We start from the raw sequence: 13,767 nt of genomic DNA, 5'->3' as shown, positions 1-13,767 counted from the left end.
TGACCTATGGGCATTTATTATGCAAACACTATAAATAGGCCGCCAAGGCTCACACCTCAAGGTACGTCCAATTTATCGCCTTAAGACTACTCTTCTAGAGAACTTCTCTCTAGAATCCGAGCATCGTTCTTACTTAGGCATCGGAGGGGCTTTCCTCGGAAACACCCCCGAGGCTAGTGACTTTGCTCTTGTGCAGGTGAATTCGGACTCTACTCATTCAAACAAGCAAGATCTTCAACACATACAAAAGGGCCTTCATTCGAAGCCCATTGTTTCCATCTTTACAACACCGGAACAACTACAATGTTCTTAAGGTTCCTAAACTTTTGTCGCGAATGCTGGAAGTATCCATCCATAAGTTTATTTTGCTTCAAAAGAATGAAAGAGTGTTAGTCCTATATTGACAAAAAAAAACAAGAGTTTTACCCACTCACTAGTTCTTAAATGGACTTGGTCCACACTAAATTTATTGTGGACCATGTCTTAAAATAAAGTTAACAACTTATACCTAATTTATTTTGACACTTTATTAAGATTATTATGGGGAAAAAAATAATCAAATTAGTGTCGTCGATACATGTTATGCTTGAATAATGTGATTTTAAGTCACAATTCGCTTTTAAAAACATAGGGATACTATGCTTCAAAAAATGGTTATTATGTCTAAGAATTTTGATGTTTAATTTATTATAGTTACTATATGAACAATAAAGGTCACTGTGAATGTAAAAAAAGCGCTACATAAAACTATTGATTTTGGGTCCACACTAATGTTATTGTGGATCAGGTCCACGCAAGAATAATCCTACTTTCTTTACCCGAAAACTAATTTTAAAAGGAATGAATTACGACTTTTCCCGGCTGATTAGAATACAATGAACATTTAAAAATAAAAATAAAAATAAAAATAAACGATTGACTTGTATGAAAAGAGCTCCATGTTGCTCCTTCTCTATTTCTCAATTAACATAAAAATGAGTAGCCACTAAAAGCATCAACAATTCAATAACTACAACTCATACCTAAGAGACTCTAATTGGCACTATGGCAGGCATTCCACTACTGATCTAAAGCGAAAATGTTGGCCAAGCCACACAACATCCTCTCGAACCCTACATGTAAATCTAGGAGGAAAAATTAACAAGTGAAGAAATGGAAAAATGGGAAAAAAATTTATTCTCTGAATCGAACTATATTTATGTTACAAATACTTTGTAAGGACTGGGTTACCTACCTTTCATAACTGGAACCGCGGGTATCACTAATGCAAATGAGGGAAAATGAAGAAAACCAACAAATACAGATCAAGAAGCGGCTTTTGATCTTGACGTGAAGGGTAAGAACTTAACCCAGCAACAACATTTCAATTTCACAAGAGCTTCTCGGGGTTTGGCAAGCTTCAAGTCTAAATAAACTGCCATGAGTGCAGCTTCTTGGCTGGTAGGCAGAGTCGCCAAAGCTTGTGCTGCATACCGACTTGCCTGCTCTAGATCTCCTTGTAAGACATGCATACAGGCTAAGTTGACATAGAGTGCTCCTCGAGCTTCCTCTGGGGAGAGAAACACGTTATCTTGTTGCCCCTCATATGCAGAAACCCTGTTTGAATCCTCAGCATCCAGAGTTTTCTTTGCCTGCCACTGTCGACAATCTTCTTCACTGTAAGGCAATTCCATATTCCCACCGGTCAAATAACTAGAGATATGTTCTGCAGCTTCTTTGGGTTTGTTCAGCAAGCAAAGGGCCTCAGCTGCATAAACATGCCCCAAAAAGGCATTCATTCTTGAACATTCTGGTAAATTCAGGAGGGTTAGAGCTGTAGACAGCGCATTGAGCGGATTTCCTAGTTCAAGCTCAACGAATGCCAAATCAACAAGAATCGCCTGCTTCATCTTCTGGTTTTCTCTTTTACATATCTCCTCGTAATCAGAGAGGGTGTTTGCTGCAGCTGTATTAGAATGAGCTCCGCCTCTGTGTTCTCTCACATCCCCATTTGCACTCACTTGACCTGCACCTGCTGTGTCTTTAGACTTCGTATCATTGCTTCCCAAATTCTTGTTCTTTGATGCTGCATCAGTAAATTCATTTTCCTCCAAACAAGATTTTGTCAAAGAGCCAGAATTGGTAAGCTTCAACTCAGAATTGCCTAGCAAGTGAAGGGCATTAAGAAGACACTGTCGGGCAAATGACACAGATAGTTTTGGTTTGATATTTTTGTCAACACTAGAATCCTCCTTGTCATAAGAACTTACGGAACCATTCCCAAAGGCAAGATGTCTCCATTTTCCTTGACCAATAACTTGGACCTTACACTGTGACTCATGTCTAGGAGTCTCAGCAAGCAAGAGTCCCTTCTCCAAAGCCATTAGGCAGCATTCTGCGAGTCGCAGCCACAGCAGAGGCCTGTGGTAGAAAACCAAACTGGCTTTCAGAAAAAAACGAGCAGCAAAAACAGGTTTGCCACACGATAAGTATTGCACACCACAATTATATGCTATGAGCAAAGCTTTGTCTTGAGAAAATGTGGCTAGCTTCCGTGGCTTTTCCTTCCAAATCGATGAACAATTGCTTAGGGCCTTGTGGAAGAATATGCTTGATGTGTTGCGATTTCCCTGTTGATAATAGATACACCCAGTGTTATTGTTGATTATGATTGAACTTCCAACATCTGATTGGCTATTTGATGCTATCAAAAGCTTGAACGCTTTAGGGTAGTTCCCACGGGCATATTCAAGCTGCGACTTCAGTAGCAGAGCCCTAGAAGAATCTATGCCACGTGCAATGTTCATTGCCAGCTTTACTTCACGTTTAGCTGCCTTCAGATTTCTGGCGAGAAGCAAAAACTGTATCTTGTAAAGGGGCAACTGCAGCCTCAAATTAACGGTGGGTGTAGACCGATCAGCTGGTGTCCTTAAGAGATCATTTGATGTTGAAAGATGAGATGCCCTGGATATATTCTGCCCGCTGATATCGAGTGTTGATAGCAAGGTCTCGTACTCAATCGTTTCTTCTGATAATGTTCTTGCTAAGGAACCTTCTGAGGTATTTCCAGCAGCAGTCCCCTCAGGATTGAAGTCATCAGAGGCTGATGAATTGTTGGGAATTGATGAGGACTTCACTACAAAGTTTGAAGTTTGTTGCTGCCCTGTGCTTCCACCATCAGCTTGATTGAGCATATAACTTACTCCAAAAGCCTTTTCAAGATAGCTTATTACATCCTGAAGAAAAAAAAACAAGGGTTTTTAATCAGACTCAGCCAATAAACAATGGATCAGACTCAAACATAAACTTAAGATTTCAAAAGTCGCAGTGTAAATAAATATAATAATATTTCTTACAACTGCAACTGTGCTGATTACACTTCCTAGTAGAACCAGTCAACCATGCAGGCATTCAGCTGTTTAAAGACCTTCTGCCTTAACTTGTACAGTTATACCCATCATATGAAGAATTCTATTTTTCACCCTTCCAAGAAAGAGGGAGGAGAGTGAATACTAGAATGCTGATACAATTTTTTATTGAGTTTCAGGGTCGCAAACGATGGAAATTTTATTTTCCAAAATAAATTGCGAGTTAGCCTCATTAGAGGCATTGGGATAACTGTATGGTACAAAATGGTGCTCATCTTGAAACTTTTAACCTCCACTTCATCAGATGCAGTGTGCTCACTAAAGGAAATTTACCTTGAGATGAGAAAGAAAAAACATAGAACACAGCCTATCTTCACAACACAAATCAATACTTGACCCAGTTTTAGTCCCAACAGTAGCCATATTCCATGCCTTAACCCGAAAATATTAGCTACAAGGATGTAAGTCTATAGAGCACAGAAAAACCATTACCCCATGCTCGCCAGTTCCCTCACTAAAGGAAGGAAACCACTGAACAAGTGTTTTCTATGAACTATGTCCAAAAGACAGGCTGATAACTCAATGTCATTGAACAAAGTCTGTCTATGGCTCATGACCAATACAATGAGCCATCTACCACAAGTCCGTAACTACTCGACAACACTTTTCTTATGCACAATCTAAGGTAAATCCCCATCATCACAACTGCTAGTCTGCTACCAATTACATATGAAGAGTCATTTCGATAGCAGATACGTGAAGAGGAAGCTGAGAACATCAAATGCGACCCAGAAACACGCTTTCCAGCAGGCCTTCTTGGAAACTCTGCCCGCCCCCTACATCTAACAGTACTCCAATCTTAGGTAAATCCCTATCAATCTAAATATAAGCAAACAAAAAGTCATATCCAAAGTAAGATTAACAAAGAGCATGAAACACGGTCAGAAATATAAACAGTCCACCTTTTCCCACAATACCCTCTCCTACATCTAACTGTCAACCTTTACAGAAAAGAAAAAAAGTATATATACAGCTACTTTTGGTGCTTGGATGACAGTGTCATACGTCAACGCACAATGTTCTCTCAAAACAAACAGTTTTCAATAACCATAGCCCACATCCTCCCCCTCCCCTTCCTGAGCAACTAAACAAAGATTTGGGGGGGGGGGGGGGGATCTGCTAGAGTGGTGAGACATTCATTTCATCTCAGTCAAATTTTTCAGAACATCTATTACTTCATATCAATTATTTCGACAAGGATGCTGTGGAGGCCTGGATGCTGAAATTGACATCTGCCTGGAAAACCGTCGTGCATTTTACTACCTAACTTTAAGAGAAAAGGCAATGCACCAACCACACAATCACGAGAAAAAAATGCATCAGGTAGTGATTGACATGGGACAGTAAGAACTTGGGAAGAAGATCTTGGAGGAATAATACACGAACGCTAACGACAAAAGATAGCTTGTTCACTTGCACAGGCATCTAACTTAACAGAGTAACAGACAATTATATGATGTTCAAGTGTTCAACGTGAAAACTTCGTGAGGAAAAAAGAAAAAGATATCAGACAGCTGTAAGAGAAAAGAGTAGACATATTTAAACCCATTACACCAGCAGAAGTTCTTTCAAAAATCTCAAAACCAGCGGCCACAAACTCACCATAAAAGCAAAAGAGCCACGTCCTAGTGGCTAGAACCTACTTTTAAACCAAGATGCAACACAACTTCCCCTTTAACAAAGTTCTAAATTCTTCGACCAACAAACAACCATATGCCAGCATTACACTACAGAGCATCAAAATCTTCTTCAGAGGAAAATGAATTTCCCATTCCACAGATTACACTACATATTACTACTATGCCAGCATTACTTCTTCCTCCAAATTGTTGCAGAAACTAATTGAGAAGATAAATATGTACCACCGTCGATTTGATAGGACGTATATGTTTTGTCAAATAGCATCCCACATAAACAAAAGTGCTTGCTCCAAAAGTTATTTCGCCGCAGAAACTAATAGAGCAGAACAAAAATAAATATTGGCCACCGTCTCCAAAATCAGAAAATCGACAAAAGGAAGGGAAAAAAAAACAAAAGATGCATTCTTAAGACCCATACAACAAAAGCCAAAAGATTTTGAAAAACCTGCTAGAGATGCTATCATGAACCTACGCTTATTAGTTATTACTTATTACTCAACATGTCTCGGTAAATCTACAAGCAACCCCCATTAACATAAAGATATTCAGGGGAGGAAACTGACATGTGATGGCAAACGGTGGATGTCAAGCAACAATATACATGAAAACTACATGTAAAAAGAAATGTGAGACAGAACTAGTAGTTCGATATGAATATGCTAGACAATGATGGTATCCCGTAAGAATCAACAGTAATTCAACTCATTCATGGTCGAACTGTCCAACAGCTTACCGAAAATTTAGATGCCTCTTGAGTCACAAAGGCAACGTCCAGCAGCAAGAGACAAACATGAAGAGCTGTAGTCTGTGTGTCAACAATTCAAAAGTAAGGAAAAGGAATCAGAAAGATACATATTTGTATCTATGAACAATGAAAAGACATAGACATACCTCATCTATAGGTTCAATATTTTGAAACAGTGGCTCCAAAACTGACAATGCCTTTGAATATTCATGAAGATGAAAGAGGACAGTTGCCTGCAATAATAGTTACAGGCAGACAAACTGAAAATCTACCCTAAACATAAAAAATTAAAATAGAAAAGGAAAGTTCTTAAATAAATAAAATTAAACATCGCGGATGTGAAGTACTACAAAATACATACTATGTTTAGCGCCGCCACAGATGCATCAAATTCGTCTGTGAAAACTGTACTGGTGTTCGCCAAATTATTAGTTCCTTTGGCTCCTGAAATGGCTTTATTAGAAGCCTGGGAAGCAGCATCTGTTTGCTCTCTGGATGCACGTGCAAGGTCTTCACTCTTTCTCTAAAAATTTAGAGAATCTCTTAAAAACCCAAATTATTTTTTAAATAAAATCTAAATGGTAAAATAAGAAAATTAAAAATTTCCATGAGGGTACCATACTACCCTAAAACCAAAACTACAATGAGCCCAGAGAGTTTCAGCTCATAACAAATACGCAAACAAAATTATTTCCAAGTGGACCAAGACCTGCCTGACCATTTGAACTGTAGTACTGTATTCTAAATCATGGTGTGCTTTCTTTTACAACAGCATTTCCAAATTTCTAAACTTCACTTTGTTTCACCTTTAGACGCACTCAAGAAAATTGGAAGAAATATTCAACCAGCAGCTTGCTATAAGACCAAATGAATTATTCTCCTTTATTTCTTTCAACTACTTAATTTGACCTCTTATTACAATTCAAATAATAGAAAATAAGCTGATATATTTTTGAGAACAGTCACATGCAACATCTACCAAAGTATTGAGATCAGATTACATACCTTAACATTGACAAGGACTTCAACCAATTTTTTAGGATCTGAACATCCATCACGCAAAAATTCTGCAACCGCAATATTATGCGAAATCTGTAAACAGAATTCGTACATGAACAAACAACCATGGAAAGAATAATGGAGATAATCTTGATCTACAAGTTAATCAAGCCAAATATTACACAATCATTGTTTAGCATCAACACGGTGAAAATGGAGACTCTTCAAGTGACTTGTATCTATAAGACTCTAAACCTTAATGACCTAACCTGAAACTAATACTGCAATATAATTCAGCAAAAACAATGCACAGAATAAACTTTATTGTATAACCCTTAGTATGGCCTTTACATGATACATTATCTAAGCTGTTTCTTCTAAATGTTACAAAAGAGAGATAATGGAAAGAGCATCCAGAAAAAGAAGATAAGAATGACAATATCAAAGATGACAAAGATCCTCATGTCCACCTAAACAACCACATGATGCATAAACTCAGCCGAACCTTCATAAGTTACACAAACAAAGACAAATAGGGAACCATGACCATAAAAAAAAGATTAATGTTCAATGTACTACTGCATATCTACATAATATACAACATAGCACCCAAGAACTGCTTCTTGAGGAGTAAATCAGGGATAAATTGGAAAAAATACATCAGGAGTTGTTCTTTTCTGTGGATCAGCCGATACAGATTAGACCAAGGAGAACACAGACAATCTAATATATCTTTAGTCTTAACTTTGCCCACCATAAAAATCTGTTTCTCCAGCAATTGATACATTCAGAAGAAGAACACAAAAAAAAGGAAAATATGAAGATAGATTTGATGAGTTATGGACAAGCTGAGTAGATGACAAACAGACGATATCAGACACATTGTAAAAGGAATATACACCAAAAAGAGAACACAAAAAATATTTTATTATTACTATAAATAATAATTATTGCAATGAAATAATGAACGCTCGACACCAGTTCACTCCGCTTGTCTCATACTAGAGTAGGGGAGGCATATCAGTTAATATGAGTAGATGACAACCTAGAGATGTTGATAGCCATCTAAAGAGGAAAAAACCTCAAGTAGCAGCTTGCAGACATTTAGCAAGCAAGTACCCACAAATACCCAACTCGTTGAACCCAGTTTGATTACTGCTATGACTAAAAGATTTTGGCTTTATAAAAAGTAATATGTTTATGCAAGGATATAACTGATGACTCACATGCAAACAAGGCAACTTTTTTGGTCCAACCAGGATGTATGATTTTATTAGTATCTAGTTCACTCACCCCCCTGCAAACTCCTTTTCTGGAAAGTGGAACTGGTACATGATGAAGTAGAACACTTATGGTTACTTAAACATAACCAAATAAACTATTGCACTCTAGAACATCATTCAAATACCACTACATGTCACTTTCCAGGTATCAATGGAGTTTATCCAACTCATCTTTTACACAGGCGCCAAACATCAGAACAAAGATACATTTTCTGGAAAAAGGCAAATCACTTTTACATACAGTTGCCACAAAATTATACCTATGCACGAAATACAAACCAGAAAGCCAGGTGAATCTTTTCGAGACTGATTTTCCTTGGGAAATTGGCACTAGTGTCTAGTCAGCAGAAAAAACTACAAAATCCTGCAACTTAAACAAGGCTTTACCAAACAAAATTAAGGTAGTGTTCAGCCTAAGTCTTGCCATATCACCAGCAAAGAATCTTCAACTTTTCTCCTATTCAAATTCCAGGACATGATACCGATTATAAATCCTCTAATGCCAGAGTCACAAACATTTCCACAAGAAAAAGGCAAATTTGTCGCTAAAGGACTGGCGAGTTAGAATTGAAAATTTAAAGAGACTTACAAAAAAAAGGAACTTCGATCGAATATATAGCATTTTAGTTTAATTTTCACTTGTCCCTCGCTAGAAAATATAATGCAAGATAAGATTTACCAACTCGTGCATATCTTCCAATTCATTCATCCAGCATACACTCCTCTTGAAACTAACCTACCACTGAATTCAAGGTAACTTAATTACTTATCTTCCAATCCATTTCATCCAACATACACTCCTCGGTAAAAGCTCCAATCTCCTAACCTCAAGAATCCAAATGAGAGAGCCTCACACGGACACAGTTAGATTTTACAGTAAAGCATTTAGGCAATTCATCAGACTCCAAAATTTAAATGCACACAAAACTAAGTCTGACAACACTAAGACACGTTCTTTCCCAAGAAAATTAGCCCTATCAAATACAAATTATGTGGAAGAGGCTTCAAAATGTTGATGCCCTAAGCAAATGTAATGTAGTAAACCAAGCTGAAAAGGCAACAAAGAAGAATTCTCAAACCAGCCAAACTGAGTAGATTAACTACATTATCTCCCCAATATATCCAAATATATCAAATTGAAACCACAAGATAAGGAAACCAATAACTTACACAAGTTGAAATATCCATTCAAAATAACATTTAGTAGTTCAGACTTATCCAGATGTAACAAATCGAATTCGGAAATAAAAGACGAACTAATGAGCCTCGCAAGCTGGAAATACGATTCCGGCAGCGCATAGAATATACAAATGTGTTGATTCAGTACAAGAACTACCTACATGATGAATTCTTTACTAGAACACTGATGAATTTTGAAATTTAACAACGAATATAAGCCAAAATTAATCAGAATATACCTTAGGATCACCTTCCTTCTTCTGCAACAATTGATTGAGTACATCAACACATTCCGAAAACTTATCAGATTGAAACAAGACGAAAGCTTCCTTAGCGAGCAAAGCAGTGACCGAAAGAACACCGTCGTCATCCGAGCCTTCTCTAGCCACATTCATCGAAGAAGATGAACTCAAATCTCGCGAATCCATCCAAAGATCGAAACAATTTCCAACAAAAACTCACTCCAATTCTCACACAAGAACCAGCAACACCAAAAATGAAATTGAACAAACGAAATCGAGAATTAAACCCTAGCTTTTCCGCTAAAACCTTCGAGAAGCTAAAATTTCAGAATTGCATGCTTCGTCGCTCGAATCAAGCTTCCATTAGAGTACGAGAAAGAAATCGATTGGACAAAAACCCTAACAATTCTCAAATTTCGGCGATGCAACTGTGATGATTCCAAAAAGTGACGAACAACAACAATTTCGTTTCTCTCTCTCCTCGAGAAATGGGGAGAGTGGATGAAGAGATAGGAGAGAGAAAGAGAGGTTTCAAGGGTTTGTTTGTTTGAGAGGGGTTGAGTTTTTCTTCTTCTTTCTCCTTTTTGCGCTGCTGCTGCTGCTTAATTCAACTTCTTCTTTTTTTTATTTTTTTTATTTTGCAGATTGACATAAATTTAGTTCTCAGCAAAGTGATTAAATGTGTTATATATGGTGTGAGAGGGTATATGGTAAGATATTTGGTGGGTTTATGGGAGTCGTTGGATTTGGTTGTGATTGAGATTTGACGAAATCTGACGGTTAATGGATGAAAAACAAAGAGGGTATTTAGTTGTTTGAGGGAAGATGTTTTTATTAATGGTAGGATTCAAATAGGGATGTCAGTGGGTCCAGGACTCTACCCGGATCCTGTCAGACCCTACCCTAAAATTAGGGTATGGGTCTTTATTTTTTAGACCCTATAGGATAAGGGTAGGGTATGGGCATATGCTGTTTTTTTAGGGTAGGGTAAGGTCTTATTTTTTCAGACCCGTACCCTACCCATACCCTACCCGCGGACCCTTAAGACCCATACCCTATATTTAGACCCGCTTAAATTTTGTTATTTTTATGTACTTCACTTTTTTTGTAGGATCTTGATGATGGAGTAGATGATGATATGGACGATAACTACTACTAAAGTACTGAATGGATGCCTATTTATTAACATTAATGTTGTGTAGTTAAGAATGTGGGATTTTGTAACTTATGAGCTTCATACTCTAAAATGTATTGTGTAGGAAAGACAAGGATAATTTTTGAAGACTAACTATTTATTTGTTTTAAAATGTCTTATTAATCGTTATTCTTGTATTATTTTTGCATATTACATATAATTGCATACAAAAAAGGAAATAAAAGTTATAGTTTAACGCGGACCCGCATAAGACCCTAGACCTTACCCATACCCTGTCGGACCCATAGGGTCCGGATAAGGGTCTTATAATTTTAGACCCTATAGGGTAAGGGTAGGGTATGGCTATATGTCAAAAAGTTAGGGTCCGGGTCCGGGTATTACTAGACCCTACCCAGACCCTACCCATTGCCATCCCTAGATTCAAATAGGGTAATGGCCCAAATGTAGAAGCTGTTGTCTAAAATTTTATACTTGTTTTTCTAAATATCGCATCATTTTGATATCGAATGATTTATACGTAAGAAAAAATATTGGTTTATAATTTTTACTTATGCAGAATTTGAGATATTAAGAGTCTAATGTATTGTAGGCGTAAAAGTCAATCATGGTGCAATTTTTCAAGAAATGAGAAAGTAGAATGCTAATCAGTTTAGAAATAAGAATCATTCAAACCATATTGAAATTTACTCTATTGTAGCGCTAAGATGTTGATTTAGATGTTTTATTGTCTAAACTCTAATATGGAGTACTATAAAAAAAAAAACTGTCTAAACTCTAAAGTTATAGTGTAAAACCTTATTGATGGACAATTTTTAAATTTATGTAAAGTGTTTAAATGTATTGTATGGTGTGAGAGGGTGTATGCAGTGGCGGTGCCAGGATTTTCTCCTTAAGGGTTCGGAATCCTCGGACGCATATAATCCAAAATCCAAATTACAACTAATAACTCGTGGGGCACATGTTCTATCACATTAACATTAAAAAAATTACAATTGAACTCGAAGAGTTTTCATATTTTGAAAGCGATCTATTACATCATCCTAAACTAGTTTTAAAAAAAATCTTTCTTGATAAATGTTACTAAACTATCATTCAAGAGTTGATCACCCATCTTGTTCCGCAACTTGTTTTTCACATAGATTTCAATTTAGCAATTATAACAAAATATTTAAAGTTCAAACCCTAACTTCCTAAATTGTAAAGCGATAAATCATACTCTAAACCAAGTCCAAGTTATCTAGGAGAGTAATTAACATTGAACATTTTATTCACAAATTCATCTGTTGTTCAAACAATTTTGATTAAATATTTCAAATTTTCAAGTAAATAAATTTGCAAAAAGTAATTACAAAGCAAGGAAATTATGGGTAGAGTTTATTTAGGAGTTGTGGATTTAGGGTTTTGCTTTGCCTGTTAGAGAAGTGGGTTTACTGTTTTAGAAAACCAAAAAAAAAATAGAGGAGAAGCCGAAAAAAAGGGAAAGGAAGGGAATTGATCCCCTGACGTCTGGTTAGGTTAGTAAAGCCAAAACCACTGCAGCGCCACATTTATTTGTGTCATTTATAGAGTTTAAAATTACTTGACCGTTTGCTTAAAGAACCTGCCAGATTTTATTTTAGCTAGTAAGGGTTCAGTTGAACCCACTGAACCCTTACTAGCACCGCCACTGGGTGTATGGTAAGATATTTGGTGGGTTTATGGGAGTTGTTGGATTTGGTTGTGATTGATGAAATCCAACAGTTCATGGATGAGAACAACAAAGCAATGTGGCCGGGAGTAGGTTTTTTTTGTTAATGGTTGGATTCAAATAGGGTAAATGGCCCAAATGTAGAAGGAAGTTGTTCTCTAAAATTATATAAGTAGAAATGGTACTCCGTTTATAAAAATAAGGTTCATTCAAATTATGTCTGAATTTACTCTAGTTTAACAGTAAGTTTTGGGTTTAGTGTTTTATGGTTCAAACTCTAAAATTATAGATTAAGCTTTAAAAGTTATTAGCGCAAAATCTCCTGATGGGGAGATATATTTTGTTTATGATATTGTTCAAATAAAATGGACATAGCCAAATGGCCCAAATGTGAAAGTAAGGTGTTAGTCAAATTTTATAAGAAGAAACTAGTATATGCTCGTGCTAATGCACGGGATAACTATGAAAGTATAAACATGCTAAATCAATATATTAAGTAACCATACTTATAGAATCAACATTATATCACATTAGACAAGAATTATTTGGATAAACATAAAAACTAAAGTAAGAAACTAATCAAGGGTAATAATACATTTTAAGAAAATCATGATGACCTTTGACAAATTAAACTACGAAAATGATTATGTGGTTAATTTTAATTTTGCGGATGCTTTATTGTAAATAATAAAGTTATTCTTCTCATTTCATTCGAATAATTGATTCGACCCATATTTCTTCATTTTCTTCTTCCAAAACATGTAGAATAAAAGTAAATGAATTCAAATGACGCTTACGCAAATATTGCTTGAAACATTATATCTAAACTTTTTAGGAAAATTTGTAATTATTAATCCCAACCTTTGCCCGATTTTCTTTAATTAAGCCTACCTATGCGACATTTCTAAATAATCCAACCTTTATGACCCAACTACTATTATTAACACTGCAAGAAAAAAGGCATTTAGTGACGGAAAAATCAGTCCCTAAACATCAAGATTCAGTCGCAAAACGCCTTTAGCGACGGATTTGCGACTGATCTGATCCGTCGCCAAACACCTAGTCGCAAAATTTTAATCGTTGCAATTTTGCGACCGACAATTTCACCAGTCACCAAATGGTAATCACTAAATCTGTATCAAGTTGATGACTGATTATACACCATTGTTATTTTGTGACCAATTTTTCTCGTCACTACGTAGCGACTGATACTTTATTAGTTCCTAATTTGTGATTGGTTATTTTGTGACAATTTAGTGACCATGTTATGTGGTCACAAATTAACAACCAACAATTTCGTCATAATTTAATGACCGTGTCATATGGTCACAAATTAACAACAAATGTTTAAGCAGTCCTTAAATTGGTACGGGCTTATTTCGTTGAAGGTTAGTGACTAATTGATTTCAATCACCAATTTGAGACAACG

At 36.4% G+C, this 13,767-nt stretch overlaps 1 protein-coding gene across 1 annotated transcript; it reads right to left on the bottom strand.

The window, feature by feature from the left end:
* Nucleotides 1-920: 920 nt before the first annotated feature.
* Nucleotides 921-10,148, bottom strand: LOC110802611 (uncharacterized). The gene is made up of 6 exons (XM_022008052.2): nt 9,493-10,148; nt 6,798-6,884; nt 6,154-6,315; nt 5,939-6,025; nt 5,781-5,852; nt 921-3,215 (listed from the first exon to the last, which is right to left on the bottom strand). Exons 1-6 carry the CDS (start codon nt 9,679-9,681, stop codon nt 1,305-1,307), a joined length of 2,508 nt encoding a protein of 835 aa, XP_021863744.2. The 5' UTR covers nt 9,682-10,148; the 3' UTR covers nt 921-1,304.
* Between the last annotated feature and the right edge of the window lie 3,619 nt (nt 10,149-13,767).

The sequence above is a fragment of the Spinacia oleracea genome, chromosome 2 (assembly GCF_020520425.1).
Source record: "Spinacia oleracea cultivar Varoflay chromosome 2, BTI_SOV_V1, whole genome shotgun sequence".
NCBI lineage: Eukaryota > Viridiplantae > Streptophyta > Magnoliopsida > Caryophyllales > Amaranthaceae > Spinacia > Spinacia oleracea.
Note: the sequence above shows the minus strand (reverse complement) of the source record. Positions and strands in the feature narration are given on the sequence as shown.

What these genes read in the sequence shown, in the direction of transcription:
- LOC110802611 (XM_022008052.2), bottom strand. Translation starts at nt 9,681, where the DNA reads ATGGATTCGCGAGATTTGAGTTCATCTTCTTCGATGAATGTGGCTAGA. An exon ending in CTGTGGCGGCGCTAAACATA is followed by an intron (nt 6,026 to 6,153) that starts GTATGTATTTTG and finishes CTATTATTGCAG; the next exon opens with GCAACTGTCCTCTTTCATCT. An exon ending in AAGAGGCATCTAAATTTTCG is followed by an intron (nt 3,216 to 5,780) that starts GTAAGCTGTTGG and finishes TTTTTTCTTCAG; the next exon opens with GATGTAATAAGCTATCTTGA.